General features: G+C 42.9%; 1 protein-coding gene across 4 annotated transcripts in view; it reads left to right on the top strand.

Moving 5' to 3' along the window:
- Window positions 1–24,221, top strand: part of NET1 (neuroepithelial cell transforming 1) — a 66,935-nt gene that overhangs the window by 22,043 nt on the left and 20,671 nt on the right. Inside the window, exons 2-3 of one of the 4 annotated variants that reach the window (XM_053405074.1) lie at window positions 2,026–2,092; window positions 7,822–7,881. The exons of 1 other annotated variant lie outside the window; for it this stretch is intronic. In XM_053405074.1, the coding sequence (XP_053261049.1) occupies window positions 2,026–2,092; window positions 7,822–7,881 (127 nt within the window). The remainder of the gene's footprint in view (window positions 1–2,025; window positions 2,093–7,821; window positions 7,882–24,221) is intronic. 2 more of the 4 variants (XM_053405075.1, XM_053405077.1) reach the window with 2 other exon arrangements.

The following is a 24,221-nucleotide window of genomic DNA, read 5'->3' as shown; positions in this document are numbered from 1 at the left end:
AGTAAATACAAAGGAACAGAACAATGCCCTGGCCCTCTGAATTCTACCCAGCAGAAGTTGCAAGAGAGGAGCCAGGTTCAGTAACTATCATCTTACTGGTCATGGTGGCTAGAACAAATATTTTCTTCTGCATTGTAGCAGCAACATCAATGTACATGCTAAATGGTAGATGTTTTTTGTCTTCTCAGAATCGTCTCCACATCCCCCACAGATCTCCCACCTATCACTTCTCTTCCCAGTTTTTAAAGATTGTACCTGCACAGGTTCCTGCATGTCTCCTGTGTAAATGATGTAGAACAGGCATGTGTTTCAGATTGATTCAGCAGAGCACTGGTTGAAGTTATACAGTTTACAGCATTCATAGGACTTCCACCCACCCAAATACTATGATGTAAACTGAAGCACAGAGTGGAAACATTATAGCTGCTAGTTGTTGGAGCTTCATGCAATAAAAAATCCATTATTTGATCAAATTAGGTGTTGTCGTTGGCCAATTATATAAAACTACTCTTCTGAGATATTAAAAATCTGAGTTTTGGATAAAAGCTACGGAGTCCAAAATAAATGAAAAGGTCTGTGCCTCAAGCTTATTAGACAGTGAAACTTGGAAGTGAACGTATTTGCTTAAGTCTGTACTAGTCCTGGAGAATGACTTAAGGCAGTGGATTTAACACCCTTAAAAGGTGTATGTCACACAACTGTGGTATTGTATGAAATACTCCCTGGCACTGTTCCATTCTCTGCAAGGCTGATTTGGCCACTGAAATACTGAGACAACACTGCAGTTGGAATATTTGTCAGAAACATATGGCTTCTTCAGAACCTGCAATTTCCATGGAAGTCACTGACATATGGCAGATGTTCAGAAGCACAGAAAGAATAACAATATTTATTTATTTTACTTTGTACCTTTATGAAACTTCAGGTAGTGATCATGCAAAGAAATAAGAGCTTTTCCATTCTCTTGCACTGGAAAGCCAGAAACAGCTGTTCTGTTCTGATGAGAGCAAGCATGCAGAGACCTGAGCAGAGTCAGATCTAATTTTGGAAACCAAGCACTGGTGCTGAGATGGAAGTTGTTAGGAATGGAGTGTTCCCTTCTCAGTTCTTGGCCTGGAATTACTTGTGAGGGCATTTTAGTGGGCTGCAATTTCATGATATTATTATTATTATTAATATTTATTAAAATTTGTATACCATCCTTTATCTGAAGATCACAGGGCACTTCACAACATAAACATTCAAAATGAGAACACAGAATACATAATAAAACAAAAACAAACCAGTAACCCCCTTCCCCACAAAATGCCCTAGAATGTTAATTAGCCAAAGGCTTGGTTATAGAGAAACATTTATGTAACTTACCGGCCAGTTACCTATCTCCCCTTCTTGAGTAAGGTTCTTGAGTGGGTGGTCAAGGACCAGATCCAGGTGTACTTGGAGGGAACTCACTTTATAGATTCATTTCAACCAGGGTTTAGGTCCGGTTTTGGAAGAGAAACTGCTTTGATCACCCTGTATGATGACCTCTGTTGGGAAAGAGACAGAGAAAATGTGTCCCTGTTAATTCTCCTCAACCTCTCACTGGCTTTTGATACCATCAGTCATGGTATCCTTCTAGAGTGGCTGTCCGAGTTAGGGGTGGGTGGCCCCACTTTGCAGTGGTTCCTGTCCTACTTGGATTTTCTTTTCCAGAGGGTGATGCTTGGGGAGCCATCAGTGTGGAGTTTCCCAGGCTTCAATTTTATTCCCTATGCTGCTTAACATCTACATGAAACTGCTGAGTGGTATCATTTAGAGTTTTGGAGTAGGTTGTCAGAATATGCTGATGACACATAACTCTGCTTAAAAGCTCTCTGCCTTGCATGGGGTCAAGGCTCACTTGGCACACTGGCACATGCACACATGTGTATGTATATCTTGTGCTAAATGTTATTGATAGCAAAGTACCCTGGAACTCTGTAAGAGCTTTAGAGTTTTCCTTGTAACTGCTGTCATAAACAAGAAAACATTTTCTGTCCACAGGTACTCTCTGCGGCGAGGAAGCTCATTCACATTTCTAACTCCTGGGCCACATTGGGATTTTACTCTGGTGAGTAAAGCAAACAGCGTTATTAATTCACAATTGGAATAATGAACAAAGAAACAGATCATGTTCTTCCTCTCTCAACTAAAAGTTTGTTCTGTGCCCAGACAGACAGCTACAGTTTTTTCCTTTCTGTATTCTGCTGGTGGTTAAACCAGCTTTGCTAGCTCTCAGATGGTAGTCAGTGTACCTGATCTGCCTTGTGAGACTTACATGATGTGCAGCAGTGTATTTCCATGTGCTAGAACAACGTCTGCCATTAATTTCTTCTTTTTGCATACTGTAACAGAATAATTTGACCAGCTGTGGGTCGAGCAGAATTTAAACAAGACCTGCTGAAGTCAGTGTGACATATACAGTATCTACAGTCAGGAACTGATTTCCAAAAAAATCATCCAGTAAAAAGATATTTCCCGCCTCAAAATGTGTGTGCCCATTATGTCTTGATTTCCTTACATGTAGAAGCTACTTCCACTCCTGCGGCTCAGAAAAGCATATTGCTTTTAGCAGGAACACTGTGGCTAGACAGCTAAAGTAATTTTATCTTCCAATGGCACTTTCTGCTTACACATTTGTTTCTTGCCTGGGACTATTGGCATCATTGGAGAAAATAGTATTATTATTTTTTTCATCTTGCTTATTGGAGATGGTGCATTTCAAACTTAGAACACAGAAGGCATGTTCAGGCATTTGTCTGAACATGTGAATGCTGTATCTGTGGTGGGAGGCAGGGGCATACACACACGTCTTGCCCCAATGTCTCCATACATGTTATCCTTTATCAGTGTCCCCAGTCACATGGAGATTTATATTCATGTTCAAGCAATCACAAGAACAAGGCCTTACAGACGTACCCTGCTCATTAAGTGGAAGTTCATGCTGTTTATCTAGGGGGAAATGTGCTTCTCAAGGGTGACTAACTATTATGATCTTAACTGTTGTCTCAGTTTTGATCCTGCGGTGACTAGCTAAGACTGGTGATTCCTTCAAGGCAACAACCAAAAAAGTGATTACAAAGCTATGCTCCCGCTCTGCCTACTTTGAACCTCATCTTCCCACCACTTCTGTTTCTTCATGAGTTGCAGAAGCTAGATAGGGATGCTAAGGGTTATATATCCAGCATTTTCTACTCAAAGTAGACCCACTGAACTTAAGTGAAACTAAGTTAGCCACGCCCATTGAGTTCAGTGGGTCTGCACTGAGTAGGAGTAACTTTGGATACAATTCAAATTATTTTGGATCTTGTAGAATGGAGGCCTATACAGAGCATTGACTGAATACCAAGTGTGATGGGATGATGAGCTGCTTGTGCGTGAAGTTCCTAGTCCCTCAGAGTTTGGCTAAGTCCACAAACCTCTGTCTGTGACGGAGCTCCTTAAGCATGGCTCCGTCAGTCGCTTGTAGAATCAGACAGTGGGCGTTTACGGAACTTCTTCCAGCATAAAAGTTCCTTAACGGAAACGCGTCTTCTGGACTCTCGGCGTGACAGTTTCCAGCGAGGAGTGGGTGTCCCTATGGGAGGTCCTGAAACCTCACCACTGTTTTCACTGGAAGTGTCTCTGAGCCCTCCCTCCGACTCACTTTCCCTTGGAGCTCCTCCTCTCCCCCTGCTGGTTCCCTCCTCAGCTGATAAGTCTCTCTCAGCCTCTGTGAGCCCTTTCACCTCCTGTTTCTCCGATGGCAGTTCCCTGACACCAAGCTGGATCACACTCAAGTTCTTCTTCTTGCTTTGAGGCACAGGGCACTTGTCCACTAGGGTTTTAATAGCTCGTATTCACTTTTTTCCACCAGAGCAAATACTAGAAAACAGCTGTAGTGGTAGGACACATGGTGTGCATGCATAAGGTTCCAGATTCCATCCCTGATAGCTTCACCCAAAAGGTCATGAGATACCAAGGCTAGAAAAGACTGGAGAACAGCTGCCAATTAATAGAGTACTTGGTTGGATGGACTAGCGATCTGGCTGTCCCTGTGCAATGAAGCCACATAAGTTCAGTTTTAAGGTTGATTGCGGTACAGGAAAATGATGATAGTACAATAAGGCCATTATTTTTTTATTGTCCTAAAAGCAAAGGAGTGAAAGTAGATAGGAATATGGGCAGCAATATTTATTTTAATTTGTGTTTTCCCTATTCACTATATATGCCTTTTTATCTTTTTATGTGAACAAATGGTTGAGGTAGGAGAAGCCCTGCAGGCCTTACCCTAACTAATGTAAGTTAAGATGTGCCTCCAGCTCCCATGAGCTCCAGCCTGGGATAGCTAATAGTCAAGGGTAATGGGAGTTGTGGGGACGTGGGTAGCGCTGTGGGTTAAATCACAGAGCCTAGGGCTTGCTGATCAGAAGGTCGGCGGTTCGAATCCCCTCGACGGTGTAAGCTCCTGTTGCTTGGTCCCTGCTCCTGCCAACCCAGCAGTTCGAAAGCACATCAAAGTGCAAGTAGATAAATAGGTACCGCTCTGGCGGGCAGGTAAACAGCGTTTCCATGCGCTGCTCTGGTTCGCCAGAAGCGGCTTAGTCATGCTGGCAACATGACCCGGAAACTGTACGCCGGCTCCCTCGGCCAGTAAAGCAAGATGAGCGCCGCAACCCCAGAGTCGTCCGCGACTGGACCTAACGGTCAGGGGTCCCTTTACCTTTAATGGGAGTTCAGCAGCTTTTGGAGTTCCATAGGTTAGCCACCCGTAGTCTAAGCCAGGCTTCCTCAACCTCAGCCCTCCAGATGTTTTTGGCCTACAACTCCCATGATCCCTAGCTAGCAGGACCAGTGGTCAGGGATGACGTGAATTGTAGTCTTAAAACATCTGGAGGGCCGAGGTTGAGGAAGCCTGGTCTAAGCAGTTTTCTCTTACTTCATGGTACTGGTCCCAACCTTGTGCCGTGTTTCAAATGCAGCATGAGGTCATGGAAGAACCTGATTTTTTCCCTGTTTTGAGCTGGTGAGGATTGTAAGCAAGATTTTTGAAACTTGATGAATGCATATCTGCATGTGCACCCATGCAGAACACATAAAAAAAGAAGTGCCAAGTCTCCCTTAAGTATGAAATCGAGAAGCAAAAGTTGGTGCCTGTCTGGTCTATTAAATTTTGCTTCTCAGTTTGCTTGTATGGGATTAGTGGAAGTGATGGAAATTTGCCATAAGGTAAATGGAGTACACTGGCTCATCCCACACTTCTGTGTATCAGAAAATCCACCTTGCCTTCAGGCTATTGATGCTGAATCAGAGCTAGAGCACCCCTAGCAGTAATAAGTGCTGTTTGATGAAGTCTGTGTGCTACAAACCTAGAAATATGGCTGTAGAAATATTTCTTTGCTTTTAATTCCAGCCCCTTGGTAATAACTTCTGATAGGTGATACTTCTCAAAATGTTACTTCTCAAGGTGATACTTCTCCGCTCCTAATCTCTTGAGGAGCTGCTTTTGTATACTTTTTGCTCTGTTCATTATGTTATTAAGGCTTAGGGTAAGTAAATGTTTTTTTAATAGAGGCTAGTTCCAGTAGAAGAGGATAACAAGATTAGATGCTATATATTACAAACCTGAAACTGTATTTATACAAGTTTAACAGACATGAATTGTCCCCAATGACATGAGGCTGCCAAGAATCCTGACCTCACCTGGGTAGCACAGCTCCTAGGGTTTCCTGATTTGGGAGATTAGGACAAGCTGATTTTAAGCTTGTAGCAAGATGAGCCTGTAAATCATAAAAGGGAACCATTAACCTGACCTCGGCATCTCCTGGTCCCTGGATTTATCAAGTGAGGAACTGTCAGACTTGGACCTGGGTTCAAATCCCTGCTCAGCCGTGAAGCTCACTGGATGACCTTGGACTAGACACCATTTTTCAGCCTATCTACCTCCAAATTGTGAGGACAAAATGTGGCATGTGTGTGATATGTGCACACTTTTGAGTTCCGGAGGGGAGAGCCATGTTATAAAGGCTATTTTAAAATAAGATTTGGTGTGGAAATAGAAAAGCCAACCTCGCCCAAAGGAGGTTTCTCTCCTTACAAATAAGAAGTCTCCTGTTATCTGATACAATCATTGAATCACCCATTTTAGAAAGATGGGTTTTCTTTCTAATTAAGGGTTTTTTTGTTTTATAAAAAGGCGATGAACACTTTTTGCTGAGTCTTTAGACATCCTGCTTTTTTCAGTCTGGTGCACCCTCAGAAGTACTTTTCCACATGAACTGATCTCAGGAGGGTTTAAAAGGGTCATCCAGTCTGAGAAGAACGTATCAATCCGGATAGCCCTTTGTTTCTCTGAGCCATTCAAGTGCAAGTTTTTTTTAAGAGTCTGCATCTGATTTAGCAGATGTAAAACAGCTGGCTTTGCTGTCAAATGTCTGCTGTCTGTATGAATCGCAACTGGGCTGAGAAAAATGAAGGGCCCAGCCAAGGCAAGACCTATTAAAACTAGTCTAGCCAGTCTTAAAAACAAACCTCTGGACTTCCTTTAGAGTCTGGAGTTGGATGAGACTAAAGCCTATAGGTTGGCTATAAGCAGGGAGTAAAGCTGAATTGCAGAAACTAGGGTTTTTGAGTAAAAGCACAATCTGAAATTCTTGGTAGCGTTGCAAGATTCATAAAAAGAAAACAATGTCTATTTTTAATGGTATTCTGACCAAGTCTGTAAAGTTAATTAGCAAATTGTTCCTTTGAATAATTTGCAGATATGTAATAGATATGGTTAGAAATACTTTGAAGTGCAAAAACACTCATTTCCATGTTGTTCATAATATTGTGGTATTACAATTTTTTTGAATATTGTTTTAGGAAGTCATTTGGTGGAGAAAGGAGCATCTTTCAAGTTGTTCTCCTTTGCTTCTCCTGCATGCTTCACTCTGTCCATCCCCAACCCACAATGCTTGCATGAACAGGAGACTCACATTTGATCTCCAAAGCAGCATTCTGTCAGGGAGAGAAACAGTGCCACATGCAGCCTCTGCAACACAGCCCTGTGTTGTGGTGATAGAATTGTGGGCGCAACCACAATAACAAGTCTTGTGTTAAAGAGGGCTGTGCTAAAGGGATCCCACATGAGGCTAAAATATTTTTACATTTAGAAGGGGGAATGAGAGCCATATGTGTTGTTCTCAGAGTATGGTCCTTCATGAACACAAGACCATGCTCTGGTGGTGGGACACATGCCTGTATTCCTCTGACAAAGGGGACTTGCCTGGTCACTGGGAGGAAATTTTACTTGCCACTACCAGTGCTCTGGTCCAGGGGGTCACGAAGAGTCGGACATGACTAAATGACTAAACAACAACCAGAGGAGAACTGGTAAGGACGTTATTATGGGATAGTTGTGATGTGTAGAACTTAGAAGTGGGAGATGGCACACATTGGCTCTTATATAATGGTAAGCATAACTGAGAACTGTGGAATCCAAACAGGTTTCTTGTTTCATTAAGTAAATTCTTGAAAGAATTCCAGGTGTCAATAGCGACATTAATGCAAGTTGCTCTCCTTCCTTCTGGATTTTCATTGTTCTCTTTTTAATCTGTTTCTCATAGGAGCACAAAGGAGGCAATAACTTCTAGGCGAATTGCTTGTATGTCAAGTCAAATGACGTTAATTGCCAGAATGAAATTCCTCCAGCTTGTTTACATCATAGTTGTAAAAAGGAGGGCAGCTTTGGGGCACGTAACACTTGGGGAAGCTGGTTCCTTTCAAGGATATCAAAGCCAGGCACGTAACTCGTATAACTAGTGTTTTCTTTCCTTATAGAAGAGGAAGCGGAGAGAGAGAGATGATGATGTTGTCAGTATTTGTAGCCTCGATCTTAAGGTAATTAAAACATTTTTCGCATGATTGTACTGATAAGCAAAGGTGCTGCATTCATTGAGGTTTCTGGTCCACCTTATATTGAAGGCTTGTGGTGGGTTTTATTGTTTTCCTTCTTCTGTTGACCAACCACCCAAGGTAGTTGAGAGGATATTCCTGTTTCCATTTAATTGATGGGAAATGGGGACTGAGAGATTGCAACTTTCCAAAGGCTCCACCCACCAAGTCTCCAGCTGAACTGGCATTTGAACATCAGTTGCCCAGCTTCAGGTTCAGCACACCTACCTACTTGCCAGTGCTGACAAATTCAACACCTGAAAGAACCCAAAATTATCGTCTCTGATAATTGAGACCTCCAGACCTGGAAGGTGGTATCTTACTCTGTCCTCATAGTTGAAAGCGATGGACAAGTCCAGTGATTTCACTGATTCTGCCCTTAGTATGGTGAGCATTGGATATCACCAGAGGCTATACTACCTGAAGATTTTTGGTTTATTTCCAAACCTATCTTTGTGACCGTGAAACCTAGAATGTTGCTCCTTCGCTTTTTTATTACAGAATTCTAACTTTATTGAGCAATTACAAGAGGCAAGAATAAGAAACTGTGCTATAAAAATGGTTTCCCTTCAAGATACACAGTAAGATGGAAGATTCTCAATACCTGCTTTTTTGCATTCTTCTAGCAAAATGCCATAAAAGGGGGCAATTTTTCTGAATAATTATTTCTGTACCTTCCACAACTAATATAATTTATCAACAGACATCCCACAGTGTATCCGACTGCTCTCCCTTCAGCTTTTCCCTACCCATCAGCAACCAATTTCCCACTGCCTGACATTGGGGAATAATATTACACTAGGTTTTGCTTGGTCTAGATGCATAGAAATTCATGGACCTAACCCAGTCATCTCCATCAATTTCAGTGGGTGTACTCTGAGTAAACCTAGTTGAATACCACCCTTTCCCCCCTATTTTTCTAGCAGGGACTGTAAAATGCCATCTGTTTTCCTAGGATGGGCTTCATTTCTCTGGGCTTTTTAATGGCATCCATGCTGTAGAGCAGGTGTAGCCAATATGGTGCCCTCCAGATGTTGTTGAACTACAACTTCCATTAGCCCCGACCATTAGTTCTGCTGGTGAAGCTGACGGGAGTTGTAGTACCACATTGGCTATTCCTGCTGCAGAATAACATTTCTCTGGGAAGACCCACCAGGCTCTTCCACTGTTTTTCCAGAAGATGAAGAGAGTATTTTAAGACTGTGCTGCTCAAAATTGCTTCCTTTTGTTGGTTTTGTAATCTTAATTCTAATGTGTGTGACAATATTTAAAAATATATACTGGCAATTTGAAATGTATGCTGCGTAGCATCCTGAGCACAAAATGGAAAGGTAACTTAGACATTTTATAAATGAAAGAACACCTCCCACTGCCAAAAACAAGAACTTGGCAATGGTGAAAGGTTTGTAATCGTGAAAGCTTGCAGTGCACCGCCCCTTGAGTGTAACTGGCATTAAGAGTATATGCAGTACTTTTCCTGTATGTGGCTTTATCTTTTTCTGAAGTAAACACTATGAGACTGAGACATGCTAATTCTGGTTTATGGGATCCCCAATCATTGCCTCCTTTGTTAATTAATGGTTCTGTTGTTTGGTCTTTTTATCAGCCTCAATTTTATTATTTCTCAAAAGTGGATTCACTGACCTGTGAATGGTCATGACTGTTTTTTTTTTATCTAAGGTTCAGGTGTAGGTTCCTTCAGCTCAGAACAAGTGGGTATCAAAGCAGGCTCAGACAACACAATTGTTGCCCTCTTCAGTGATTGCTTCATATCGGATTGCACAAATCTCCCTGTTCATCGGGCTCCCCAAAACCTTGGAAGAAATGAGGCTTAGTATCAGCTCAGTAAATATACAAGTATCCAGAGATAACCACTGAAAGAAATATGTGCCTCTTCTCAGGTGGATAATAATCTACCACTTTTACCGCCTTCACCCACTGCTGCTGCTGTTGTACTTAGCACTCCAGCTAAAGTGTAGACACTTCAGCTCAAACTTCTGCACTGCCTGCCCTTACACCCCCAGGCTAGGTTCAAGGTTCTTGAATTGTTATACAAAGCTTTGCACAACCTGAGTCCAGGATGCATTAAGGATCACCTGAGCACTTACATCCTAGCTTGGTCACTGAGATAGTCCTGGGGAGCACGGTTAATTGTCCCTGTCTTTCAAAATCCTGACTAGCTTCAGCTAGAAGTTGGCTGTTTAGTGTCATGGGTCCCATGCTGTAGAATATTCTTCAGTGGGGACTCAGCAGGCAGCCTTGCAACTAATTTTCAGATGTCTCTTAAAACCCTTTTATGCCAACAGGGCTATTCAGTTGTTTAAACTTATTCAATGTGAGCCAGTCATTTATTATTAGTTTGCATTTCATTTTTATGATTATTTTGCATTGTTTTAATTGCATTTTGTATTTTATTGCACTTATAAATGTTGTTTTCTGCCACCCTGATATTTTATATGCAGAGGGTGGTCTATAACTATTTTTGTCAATAAAGAAATAAATTTCCCCGCTCTCCTCATCAAAACTTTATCCTCCTGTCACTCTGAAGGCAACAAAGCCTTTGCTGAATCAGCATATTCTCACTGTACCTATTTGCTAATTGATACTTTTCTGGCTAAGAAATGGAGGCAGTGAGAGATTTTACTTTCTTGGGTTCCATGATCACTGCAGATGGTGACAGCAGCCACGAAATTAAAAGACACCTGCTTCTTGGGAGAAAAGCAATGACAAACCTAGACAGCATCTTAAAACGCAGAGAAATCACCTTGCCAACAAAGGCCTGTATAGTTAAAGTTATGGTTTTCCCAGTAGTGATGTATGGAAGTGAGAGCTGGACCATAAAGAAGGCTGATCGCTGAAGAATGGATGCTTTTGAATTCTGGTGCTGGAGGAGACTCTTGAGAGTCCCATGGACTGCAAGAAGATCAAACCTCTCCATTCTGAAGGAAATTAGCCCTGAGTGCTCACTGGAAGGACAGATCCTGAAGCTGAGGCTCCAATACTTTGGCCACCTCGTGAGAAGAGAAGACTCCCTTGAAAAGACCCTGATGCTGGGAAAGATGGAGGGCACAAGGAGAAGGCGATGACAGAGGACGAGATGGTGGGACAGTGTTCTCGAAGCTACCAGCATGAGTTTGACCAAACTGTGGGAGGCAGTGGAAGACAGGAGTGCCTGCCGTGCTCTGGTCCATGGGGTCACGAAGAGTCGGACATGACTAAACAACAACAACAACTTCTCTGGCTTGTCCTGCTGCTGCTGGTCTCTGTCTTCTCACCTCTCCTGGCTTGTCCAACTGATTCAAGGATGGGGAACCTGAGGCCCTGCAGATGCTGTGGAACTACAACTCATATCATCCATAATAATTGGTTGTGCTGGCTGGGTCTGATGGGAGATGAGAGTCCAACAATATCTAAAGGATCCCCAGGTCTCCAGCCTTGGTCTAAGTGAACCATTTGTATGTTCTGCATAAGGCTTAGTGTAGTCTTAATACCAAAAGGGTAGACATCAGTATTAATTGGCTTGATAGCATCCAACAGAGTGTGCTTTTAATTCATTGAAATGGCTTTCTGTTCTGTCGCACACAGTTAAGTGCAATGGTACTACCAAACCAAATATATATGCTTAGTGGTTATAATTCAATATTTGCTTTGAAAAGGTGTGGCTGTCTACATTAAGATGGCATTGTTTCATTTTGACTCATTTAAGCAAAAATGCTGCTATTTTCAGTAGCACGTTGCTCATACACCCCACATTAACTGGGTTCCATCTCTCTTGCAGCTGGTACGAATTATTGCAAAGGTCTTGTCTGAATGACATTTGCTTCTGAACATGCACAACTGTTAACATTCAAAGCCAACAAGGTGGAAGGTTAGATCTTAGCTTTCAGCAGTTCAAGTTTGTCTTGCTGACGTCACTGTAGGATTGTAAAAATCCTTGACCTTCCTCTAGCATTCAAGCTGACACATTTGGAGAAAAAGAGAGAAACAAAGAGAGACAGAAACTATTTTTATTAGAGCATGAGGTTGGTGAAGGTCTGTGCCAACAAATGTTGATCGATGGCAAAATATCTTGTCTATTTTAAGCTGATGACAGCATCTTTCAAGTGTTTGAGCCCTTTGCCTTTAAGGTTAATGGGTGAAGGTTGCTTGGTGACCCATGATGGCCCTGTTGGTCCCACTACTTTTCCAGAAGCCTCATCCTGGTTGGGGCCAGTATCCAGATATGTTCTTCTTAAATGCTGGTGAATGGCCAAACAGTGAAGGCCGAGAGCCTAGAATTCAATAAATGAGCGGCTATTCTGAGCGGTGAAGAGTGAGGCTGTGGAGACAGCTGCAGCACTGCAGGTGGATTGAAGGGACAAGAATGCATGGCCATTTTAGATTCAGTTGACTTTGGAAGTTTTGAACTTCTTGTGGCGTTGTGAATTCTTCCTCACATTGATAAAGATGGTAAAGCATATTTGATGCAGACCCTGGTCTTGAAACTATGAAAGGTTGGGGTACGTTCTTAGTATCACACTTCACTCGGGGGGTTCTCCCTTTATTACTAAAACTGAGAAATACAGGCTGTCTGCTTCCTAATTCTCCCCTGCTTTCATGAGAGAACTTTCTACTGCTTGGTGAACTCCTCCTCAACTCATGGGGATCCCAGTCCACACTATTTGACAAGCTTCAGTAGTCTGCCAAATTTGTAAGCATAGCTATGGTTACAGCTGCACTGTGAAAGATAAATTGTATGGTTTAGATGCTTAGCTTTCTCTTAGGAAGAAGAGTTTGGATTTGATATCCCGCTTTATCACTACCCAAAGGAGTCTCAAAGCAGCTAACATTCTCCTTTCCCTTCCTCCCCCACAACAAACACTCTGTGAGGTGAGTGGGGCTGAGAGACTTCAGAGAAGTGTGACTAGCCCAAGGTCACCCAGCAGCTGCATGTGGAGGAGCGGAGACGCGAACCCGGTTCTCCAGATTACGAGACTACCGCTCTTAACCACTACACAGGAAATGTAGTTATGTGAAGCTGGCAGGAATCTTTGCAAAACTGTGTACTTGAACCCGTGCATGTGTATCTTTCCACTGCATTCTCATTTCTGTCTACTATACTTGCAGTAAAACTGCCTCTGATGTGCCATAGCTTGTCTTGCTAAACTTATGGTGATATAGCCACCAACTTGGATGGCTTTAAAAGAGGATTACCCAAATTCATGGAGGGCAAGGCTATCAGTGGCTACTACCCGTGATTCTGCTTCCATTGCTGGAGGCATTGTCCCTCTAGGTGCCACCTAGTTTCTGGGACTAGGAGTTTCTGGGACTCCCAAATGGGCAGGGTGCTGTTGTTCTCATGTCCATCTTGCTGGCTTCTCACAAACATCTGACTGGCCATTGTGAGAACAGGATACTGGATTAGATGGGCCGTTGGCCTGATCCAGCAATCTTGTCTTATGTTCTTATTGTGCACTGTCATAACACTAGGCTTCCTCTGGTTCTTTGAGGGATCTCATGAATTAAGTGGACTGGCACTTATTAGCAACTCTATGACTTGGCATAAGATAAAGTCTTCATTGTATATACTGTGCTACAATGCTAAGCTCTGCTATTATGTAAGTTGCAAACTAATGATTCATGCCAGGTGAAGCCCAAGGTGTGTGTATGTTCAGAAGGTGTGGGCCCAATGTTTATTAGCAACAAGATTGCGGGGGCCAGCGCTGAGTCGAAGAGAAGTACAGTGCAGCTTGCAAAGGGCATGATGAAGCTATAGTTAGTAATCTCCAGTCTAGTCTCTGCTCTAGGTCCTCAAAAGCCTGGTAAGGAGTACTGTGATAATTTGTTATGTGTAAGAAATAGGAATTCTGTGCCAAGAAAATATGAGTGTGTTGTTTTTTTATAAAAAAGAAGAAGTTTAGTACACTAAATGTAGCAAACCACATAAAAAAACGGCACTTGGAATTGAGATCACTGTTATAGGAAGATACTGCCTTTTACCATGGAAAGTCAGTTAGATAGCATATTAATAACTGATTGACATCTTCTGCGAATTTGTCTAATCCTGCTTTAGAGTGAACTGAGCCAGTAGCCCTTACCATAAACTATCTGCTACATGTGCAACAGAATGCAGGACCCTTGGCACATGAAGGGCTGGAGCACCTTTATTACAAGAGAAAGCTAAAGCATTATGGCTTTTTGCGTTAGAATCAGGGTGGAGAACTGGATCTGCCAGTGGGCCGGATCCTTAATGCCCCCACCTTTTGTGGGCCTACTTTGATAGGTGGGATCACCTTCCTGTCAATCGCTTGATGTCATAATGATGTCAAAGTTGAGTGGGAATCACTAGAAACCCCCAACCAGCTGCTCACCTGTTACAGTGACCTACTTTGAAAGTGAACTCCCAGCTCCAATCAGCTAATTGGTGCTGGAAGTGCATCTTTCAAGGAGCACACTCCATTTGCTTGAAGCACTATTTTAGCCAAGTGGTTTGAATGCAAACTACTTCAAGAAAACAGAGCAAGTCCATATAAAAGTGAGATCCCGGTATCAAAAGATCTTTCTCTGCTTCTAACAAAGTCCCCATGGCCGCTCTAGGGAAACTCCTTAGTGCATCTGATCTCAGTGAGGATTCCTGCCAGCACCTGTCAGTTGATGGGCACTGGCGGGGAGCCTCACTTGTAAAGGAACAATTGAGAGCATCAGGCATGGGGCATATGGGCATAATTTGCAGGGAACAGTCTCACAGACCAAATTGGACCTGTGCCATACCTAAATAGGTTCGCATACTAGAGAGTCCCCACCACTGCTTAAGAAAAAAGGCGACATGAGCAGAGACATGAGAAATGTACTAAAGTTAGACATTGTATGGAGAAAGTAGGTTATGATTTTCTCCCTTCCTTGCCCACAGTTCTAGAACTTGGGGCCATTCAAATTGATGGGCTGTAGACCTAAGGATGACAGTATTTAACGCAGCACATTATTCATTATGGAATTTGCTGATCCAAGATGTGACTACCGCAAATGTAGGCGGTTGTTTAAACCATCTGAAAGGAGTTTAGACAAGTTTATAGGCAGCATCTCTTATCTATGGCTATTAATCGTGATGGCCAAATGGGACCGCAGTAGAGGGGCATTACCATCACGCCCTGTGCCTGAACTTTCTGCAGACTTCTGTAGAAAATGAGGTGCTGAAGTAGGTGGACTTTTTGTTTCTTTAATTGACCTGGGCCCCCTTTTTTAATTAAGATTACTCTAGATTTGTCCAGATAAAGTTATATTGCATGGTAAACTAGCTTCTCGGCTGTTGCTGCTTTATGAAACTTGCAGTAGTCAAGCAAAATACAGGTGGCAACTATTTTGCACGGGAGTTCCATTCCGGGCCCCTGTGTGCATCAGTGGAGCACACATTAAGTCCACCCCATTCTGCCCCCCCCCTTCAGACCACTTCTAGGTTGGCAGAGACCAGCGTGTGCATGATTGTGCATCAATTGGACGAGTGTAAAATGGTCGCTGTTAGTAGTAACATAAACCAGTCCTTGGGGAGTAAATGAACCTTTCATGGGGTTAGAGCAGTGGTTCTCAAAGGGTGTGGCAGGAAAGGATGGCAAGTGTGGCAGGAAGATTCAAGGACAATCAAAGAAACATTTAAACAATTCAGTGTAGTATAATATAGTATAGTATCAAAGTATTTTTTTAAAAATATTCAACCAGAAACTATCCATACCTCTCTTCAAGAGCATTGGCTATTATTCTACTATTCTCCACTACATATAGTGAAAAACGGATTTGTCATATTTGTCAGAGTCGAAAATCCCTGATCACTGCATATAGCGAACAGGGATTTTTGACTCTGACAAATATGAAAGATCATAAAAGAGAAAGGTTTCTTTGTGTCAGTGAGGAGATGAGAGTTTGTCTCAAAGCAGAACTAATATAAATGAGATTACCCGGCAAAAAAGCAAGCTCACACGTCTCACTGAGTTTGTATACATACTTAAAGTACATGTGTAAGAGGCTCGTTTATAATTATATTTTGGGAATGATTCATGTTCTTATGTAGCTGCATTGTTTTATACTGTATGGGTGTCCCATGATCATATTATAAAGTCGTTGTGTTCTATGTTATAAATCAAGCACTGCTAGGAGTTGTTTCTTTTTGTTTTCCAATGTATTTCTTACCGATTAAAAAAAAATGGTGTGGCCATGAACAGATTTTTGTTCTGAAAGTGTAGCCAAGAGAAAAAAAAGTTTTAGAACCAGTGGGTTTTAGACTATATGACTTTCTTTAAAGAATGGCCATTACTCTTGTACCAGATAGATGCTGCTGTAAAAAATAGCATCCTTTCCTGTGTTGGGTACCACTTTCAGGGCCCACAATTATGGTAACCCTAGTCAGACATGGCAGCTCAAACTCACGCATTTGTCTTGGCCAGCCCTGAAAGATAAATTATTAGTTGGAGATCAGCATTTAGGATGAACTGCCAACTGGACCACCCAAGTCATGAGGAGAAAATAACTATGAGTGTATGGTTAGCATATAAGTTTAAATAAAGAATATAAAGTAGTTTCAAACTTGTAGTGTGGTGGCTGCTTTTCTCCCTTCCTTTCATGTAAATCTTTGCTTGTTTTTACACCAGGAGCTTATTGCAAAGCTCTTGAATTAACACAGGCAGAATGTGAAAGAATAAAGAGAAGGCTTTATTTGATTTTCTGTGCTTTCATCCATCTTGAATGTTGATATTTGAACGGTACTAGTGATGGTCTATACTGCTGAATTTCAGTGGGGGAATGAATTGTAGAAAAAACACATCTGTGCTGCTGAGCTTTTTATTTATATAGTCCATCTTAACTGCAGAGACATCCCATCAGCCTAATAAAATGCTGTGTTCCAGACTGCATGTATACATTATAGGAGCCAAGCAACCCCTTCGTCTGCTTACAAGAACACAGCTTTACATTTTTGACAGGGACATAAATATCTATTGCTGGAATGTTAAAAGCAGGTTATAGCCAAGAAGTAATGTGGTCAAGCAGGTCATATGGGCTGACTTCCTATAAGTACTCATTCGAACAAAGCTGTGTATTTTCCCAAAGAGCTAAAGCAAGCAGTAATTTTCTCAGTGTATGTGCATTCTGGTCATAGCATTTGATAGATGACACCTTTGAACAAGGCAGCAGCTTAAACTAGCTGTGGGCCCCCAAACCCTACTATGAGGAAATGTAAATTCTTAAAAGTTCTACCTAGAATAAGTAGATAATGAATAAAATTGAATTTTTTAAAGGACAGAAAGCAGAATAAAGTGGTAGACTCATGAAGTGTTTGACCTAGGACCTGGGAGAGCTGGGTTCAAATCCCCATTCAGCCATGAAGCTCACTGGGTGACCTTGGGCCAGTCACCATCTCTTAGCCTAACCTACCTCACAGGATTCTTGTAAGAATGAAACGGGGAGGAAGAGAACCATGGACACTACCTTGAGATCCTTAGAAGGTGGTATAACTTTAATAACATTTAGAGCAGTGTTTTTCAACCACTGTTCCGCGGCACAGAATTCACCTCCTGGCAAATAGAAGGGGAAGAAATGGAGGCAGTGAGAGATTTTACTTTCTTGGGCTCCATGATCACTGCAGATGGTGACAGCAGTCACGAAATTAAAAGACGCCTGCTTCTTGGGAGAAGGGCAATGACAGGCCTAGACAGCATCTTGAGAAGTAGAGACATCACCTTGCCAACAAAGGTTCGTATAGTTAAAGCTATGGTTTTCCCAGTAGTGATGTATGGAAGTGAGAGCTGGACCATAAAGAAGGCTGATCGCCGAAGAATTGATGCTTTTGAATTATGGTGCTGGAGGAGACTCTTGAGAGTCCCATGGACTGCAAGAAGATCAAACCTCTCCATTCTGAAGGAAATCAGCCCTGAGTGCTCACTGGAAGGACAGATCCTGAAGCTGAGGCTCCAGTACTTTGGCCACCTCATGAGAAGAGAAGACTCCCTGGAGAAGACCCTGATGTTGGGAAAGATGGAGGGCACAAGGAGAAGGGGGCGACAGAGGACGAGATGGTTGGATAGTGTTTTCGAGGTTACCAGCATGAGTTTGACCAAACTGCGGGAGGCAGTGGAGGACAGAGGTGCCTGGCGTTCTCTGGTCCATGGGGTCATGAAGAGTCGGACACGACTAAACGACTAAACAACAACATTCAAGAGAATTACTTTATATATAGTCAATATAGGCACAGAGTTAATTTTTTTAACATTTTCTAATGGTGGTGTGCCTCGTGATTTTTTTCATGAAACAAGTGTGCCTTAGCCCAAAAAAGGTTGAAAAACACTGATTTAGAGTATGGTTACCAGATTTTTTTCAATGAATCCAGGGAGGCTTTTTTTTTTTTTTTTTAGAAGCTCAGTATCAACAGGGAGTCAGTAGTGGGGTTGGAGAGGCAAAAGACCCTGGGCCCAAGCACACATGCATATCCCAAGCCTTCCCTGATGATCTGACCCCTTCCCCCTTTGTCTTGACAGATTGGGGGAGGCTCGGGAGTCACAGGTGGGCAGGCGTTGCCCAGGAGGGGTGCAAGGCGTGTGGTTTCTCTGCCAGGCAAGGTGCAAAGCCCTTCTTTCGCACCCTGTCAAACATAAATGCACAGAGTTTTTTAAAAAATTGGGCAATGGCCGGTTTTTCCTCGCCGGAAGTCCCCATATGATGTGTTGCGCACAAGACACATCATTTGGGGACTTTCGGCGAGGGAAAATGGCGGACGCCACAGCTGCGAGCAGCTCTTGAAGCCAGCCAGAGCCAACTGCGCTACCAGGCTGGCTCCAGGTTGCTGAGGCTGCCGCTGTCACGTTTCCTGGGACAGATTTGCAAATCTGGGGACATTCCGGGGACGGAATTTGTCCGGGGACAGATTTGCAAATCTGGGGACGTCTGGTAACCCTACTTTAGAGTCAAATTACACAAATTACAAAATAATAATTAGGAATAAAAAATAATAATTGGGGAGAACCTTCTAAAACTTGGTCACGACATGGATGTCCTAGTTCAGCAAGTCACCGGGTTTGCTGGCCAATGCTCCCCATGCAATTTGGGTGCTGCTCTGCACAAACACTATAATGTGAAGTTGTGCATCCACCCCTTAAGAGTTAACATTCTTTCTGAATTCCCAGGCATTTGGGTCAGAGAGTGGTGAGAAGCAAAGAGAAGCTGTACGCCCATAATGCATACCCTCCAACGATTCTCTGATGAAAATATGGACGTCCCATTCCTTAATGATACTTTTACTATTTATAACCCACACATCTTACTGGGTTGCCCCAGCACTCTGGGCAGCTTCCAACATATATAAAAACATAATAAAACAATAAACATTTAAAAACTTCCCTACACAGGATTGCCTTAGCCTACTTGGGGGTTGGAAAATGCCATACCCTCCAACATTTCTTGGGTGGAAATAGGGACATTTGCTGACTTTCTTGTCTTCCATTTGATTGTTCGTTCTCTGTTTCTGAGTAAACAGGGGTCAGTGCGTGTAGTGGTTAAACAAGTGTTGGGAAATGTAGAGTCCAAAACCTACTTAAGTGATCTTGGGCTACTCAGCCTAACCTACTCCATAAGAGGGGGTGGATAGAACATGCATGCCATGCTGAACTCCTTGAGGGAACAGTAATTCAAAATGTAATAACTGCACATTGGAGCCACAGCTAGGGAGGAACAACGCATTCCCCACCCCCACCATCATGCTTGCAAGAGCCTCTTATTGCTCATGCCTGGAGATTGTCCACATGTGATTAGTTCCATAAATGCCTTTGCAGAGAATCATCACATCCACTTACTTATACCTGCCTGTCTGTACCTTGCAGCATTAAATCATCACCTGCTGTCCCCTCCCAAGGCACTTCACAGGCTGCAAAGGATTTTTCAGCACCTCTTATACCTCCCAGGGGCAAAAGATTGTGTCACAATAGATTAGGGCTCCTTTGCAGTTCAACTAACATTGATCATGTGGTAGTTTCATTTAAGTATGAGCTTGGAGCATTTGGGTAGGTGAAAGTTGGCCAGCATTGGCAAATCCCAGGTCAGGAACAGTTCTTCCATACCAAGGCCCTTGGTAACAAGAAAACACTTCACATCCACAAAATATGCCCACGCTTACATAATCCATTGCCAAGCATGTTTAAGAGGCAGAACATCAGTTCATTGTATTAGGTAATTAACACTAATTACTTAATGACAAGTTCCTGTGTGACTCCATAGAGCTGCTCTTCTGCTAGTAGCTGTGTCCTTTTCTTCACCACATTTACATTGCTGTGCTAGCCTTTCTGTTGGCTAGATGTTTGTGCTGTGGATATCTTTGGGACTCTCTTTAGAGACTAGCTGTACAAATCTTGCGATGTGATGATCTCCTGCCCACCAGAGGATGTTTTGGCTGACGGGAAAATGTGGTGATTTCTTGAGCATCTGAAGAACCAGTACAATTAGAACAGCTCCTTGATGTCTACCTGGTCCTTTGAAGTGAGTTTTTAAAGTAATATGCTCTTTTTAAAAATAGCAAATAGTTTGAGATGGGGTAAGGAAAATATGTATTTTATGTAATAGAAAAAGGCTCCTATACAAGATATTCTACTGGTTTCCTGTACAACTGGGCCTGTTATGTGGGGCCGGGTTGGGGGGCAAGGATCTAGCAATAGGCTCAATTTTTACACCATGCTAATTTGTTAAAAATAAACAGATAAGAACCTTAGTTTCATACACTCTTCACTCTTCTTTTTGATGTGATGGGAAGACTCCACACTTGAACCATAGCTTATCATTTCGTCCTCATGAGGCAGAGGCAAGCCATGATTTTGTGTCAAAGCTATGGTTTGACACAAACTTAGAAGTACAAGAGTTTAACCTCCTCCCCTCATATAGAAAGGAAGAAAGAAGTATGAGAGTCTAAGGCTCAGTTGTCTCATTCTCTCATCCCTATCACTAGCTTGAAGTAGATAACTTGGAACAGGGATTTATGTGGGTGGGAGGGAAGCCTAGCAAAGAAGTGTAGTGAGAGTGATGCTGGAATGAATGCTGGGGCGGTAATTGTGTTTCAGAACTGGGAACAAAGTTTGATATGGTTCCTTTCCATAATTATTGCATTTCCAAATCCACCTGAAACAATTTCCCTTTGAAAACTAAAGCAACACCAGCACATATAGTCAATCCAAGTGCACTGCGTCCAAAACCTATTTACTTAGTTTTTATATTGCATGTCTTGTGATGGTTTAGAGAATATACATTACTGAGAATATTTATGACTGCTCTGTGAGGTTGTTTGATATTATCCCCTTACTATATGTTCCTCCTAAGGGTTGCCAAAGTGTGACCCTGAAGACGGGGGAAAGAACCTTATTCTTTAGGTAATGCCTTTTCTGAAGGATGTTGTTGTTGTTGTTGTTGATGATGATGATTTTAAGCTTTTACCTGCTCTAAGCCAGAATGGCACAGATGAAAAGCTGAAATAAATGAAATTGAAATAACTCAAGAGAATGGGTGTGTTTTCTCTCACACATGTTGTCAAACTTTCATAGTAGAAGCTGAAATTTTCATACCTTTAATCTAGCTTCCTGAGAGCAAGAAAAAAATCACATGGCACACTCTTGGAGAAAGAGAACTGGCACCTGTGAGACCCTGTGTCACTTGTGAAAGCTGTGCCATTCACCTGCCCCTTGATCTCCTTGAAATAATTGCGAATACGATTGAAATGGATTTATAGCCCCTAACACTTTGCAGCTATACAATCTCAAGTTGCTCATTCCCTTTTTCAAAGCAATGGAGCCTGAGGGGTTGGCAAAGCCGAAAATGAAAAAGAAACTTAACTAAACTGGGGGCAAAATTGTGTATTGACTGCATGCTGCTACACAAATAAGTAACGGGATCTGTACTGCTGGTGTGCCAATAGGATAGCATGTGGTGCTGGTATAAGTATTTCCCACTATTCTTTGGTTTGAAAGTGCTCCCTTGCCTCTTTTGCTGTGGTGAAGCAGGAACAGCACAAGAAGACCCAGCTTAAGGCTTCAATCCTGTGCCTATTTATTTAGATGCAAGCCCTACTTTGTGGCCCCTGCCATCTTACTGCAGCGGACCACTGTCCACTAGCCCAGTACTGTCTATTCGGACTGGCAGTGGCTCTCCAAAGGCTCCAGCAGAGTTCTTTCCCATCCATGGTAGCTGAGATCCTTTCGGCTAGAAGGACCTCTACATCAGGGAAGGGCGATGGCTTAGTGGGGAGAACATCTGCCTTACATGCAGAAGGTCCCGGGTTCAATCCATGGCATCTTCCATGGAGGCTGGGAGAGAGCCTTGTCTGAAATGCTGGGGAGCTGCTGCCAATGTAGATACCGTATTTTTTGCTCTATAAGACTCACTTTTTCCCTGCTAAAAAGTAAGGGGAAATGTGTGCGCGTCTTATGGAGCGAAGGCAGGCTGCGCAGCTATCCCAGAAGGCAGAACAGCAAGAGGGATTGCTGCTTTCACTGCGCAGCGATCCCTCTTGCTGTTCTGGCTTCTGAGATTCAGAATATTTTTTTTCTTGTTTTCCTCCTCCAAAAACTAGGTGTCTTGTGGTCTGGTGCGTCTTATAGAGCGAAAAATACGGTAATGCCGAGCTAGATCAACTAATGGTCTAACTCGGCAGTGGGCAGCTTGCTACGTTCTTTCCTGTGTCCTTACATTCTCTACAGTCCCTTCACATTCAAATTCAGTGAAATTTACTTCTGGGCAAGTATGCATAGGGGTGGACTGCAAATTCTAATCATGTTTCTGTCTAAATAATCCCTGAGAAAGCAATGGCGGTTTGCTTTTCTGTGATCGCATCAGGTGCTCCTTATTTTGACCATGATCTAAACCCTTGCTGTCCACCACCTTTTAATTAAGCTTTAATGTGGGTTTATTTACACCTTGGAAGGGCTTGGCCTACATCTTCTCATTACTTTGGGGGAGAACCTTCATTAATTAAAAAGAGCCCAGCTGGATGCAATGGGTGTTTCCCCTGCCCCGCCCCTCTCAGTTTCACGAGAACTTCCTTCATCCTTTTAAAATACCTAAATATAGGACCAGTTCTTTGACCCCGTTTGACACAGATTTTATTAGGAACTGAATGCACTGAAGATGGGATTGGGGGGTAGGGGTGGGGAGAATTACTGGAAAACAGATGAGCTGTTATTACAGCGGTGCTTGTGTGATCTTGAGATGCAAAATGAGTAAAATAATACGTTCTTGAGCAGCCTTCCCCAGCCTGTGCCTTCTGGCTGTTTTTGCTGTGCTGACTGGAGTTGATGGTTGTCCAAAACATCTGGAGGTACCAGGTTGGGGGAGCCTGTTCTAGATCGTAGAGAGGAGGCAGAGGAGGAAGTTAGCATGTCTCATTAAACAGAATGAAGAGTTCTGCTTAATTCAAAAGCAGTAGTGCAAATGCAGTCATGTTGACTTCTAGAACAAGAGTCACAGAGCAGTTCCATGTAAGTGGTGTCCACCCGAAAGGAAGTACAGTGGTACCTCAGGTTACATACGCTTCAGGTTACATACGCTTCAGGTTACAGCCTCTGCTAACCCAGAAATAGTGCTTCAGGTTAAGAACTTTGCTTCAGGGTAAGAACAGAAATCGTGCTCTGGCGGCACAGCGGCAACAGGAGGCACCATTAGCTAAAGTGGTGCTTCAGGTTAAGAACAGTTTCAGGTTAAGAACGGACCTCCGGAACGAATTAAGTACTTAACCCGAGGTACCACTGTATCCCCTAAGTGTAGAAACAACATTCTCCCCTCTGGTGGACCCATGGCCTCCAGAGGGAGCCACTAAGATAAGTTCCTTCACTCCAGGATCAATCTAACTTCACAAGCCATGTGAAATATTTCAGGTACCACCATGGGCGTAGCCAAGAGGGTTCAGGGGGGCAGCTGCCCCTCCCAAATCAAGTAAACCAATAAAAACACTTAACTGAGGTTCTGCCCCCCAACATAAATCCTTTCTGTGCCCACGGGTACCATTGAAACAGCTGCTTCACCTGAACTTTGCCCCCCTGCCTTGGGTTCCCTTTTAATGTTGCAGAGGGTGCTGAGGACCAGCTATGGGTCACTCAGCCCTAAACAATCTGAAAGATGCACATTGCCACACTCCTTAAAGCAAGCAAAATGCTTGGAGTTGACTCTTATTTTCAAGTAAGGGAGCAATGTGGGGGGAAAGTGCTTGAAATGTGGGCATCTGCAAAGAATGGCTGTAATGTTTAGCACTTATCCACAATAACTGATTTTATTTCCTGCCTTGGACCATCCTGAGG

This window comes from Podarcis raffonei, chromosome 10 (genome assembly GCF_027172205.1).
Source record: "Podarcis raffonei isolate rPodRaf1 chromosome 10, rPodRaf1.pri, whole genome shotgun sequence".
Classification (NCBI taxonomy): Eukaryota; Metazoa; Chordata; class Lepidosauria; order Squamata; family Lacertidae; genus Podarcis; species Podarcis raffonei.
This window is presented reverse-complemented; position numbering and strand designations above follow the sequence as displayed.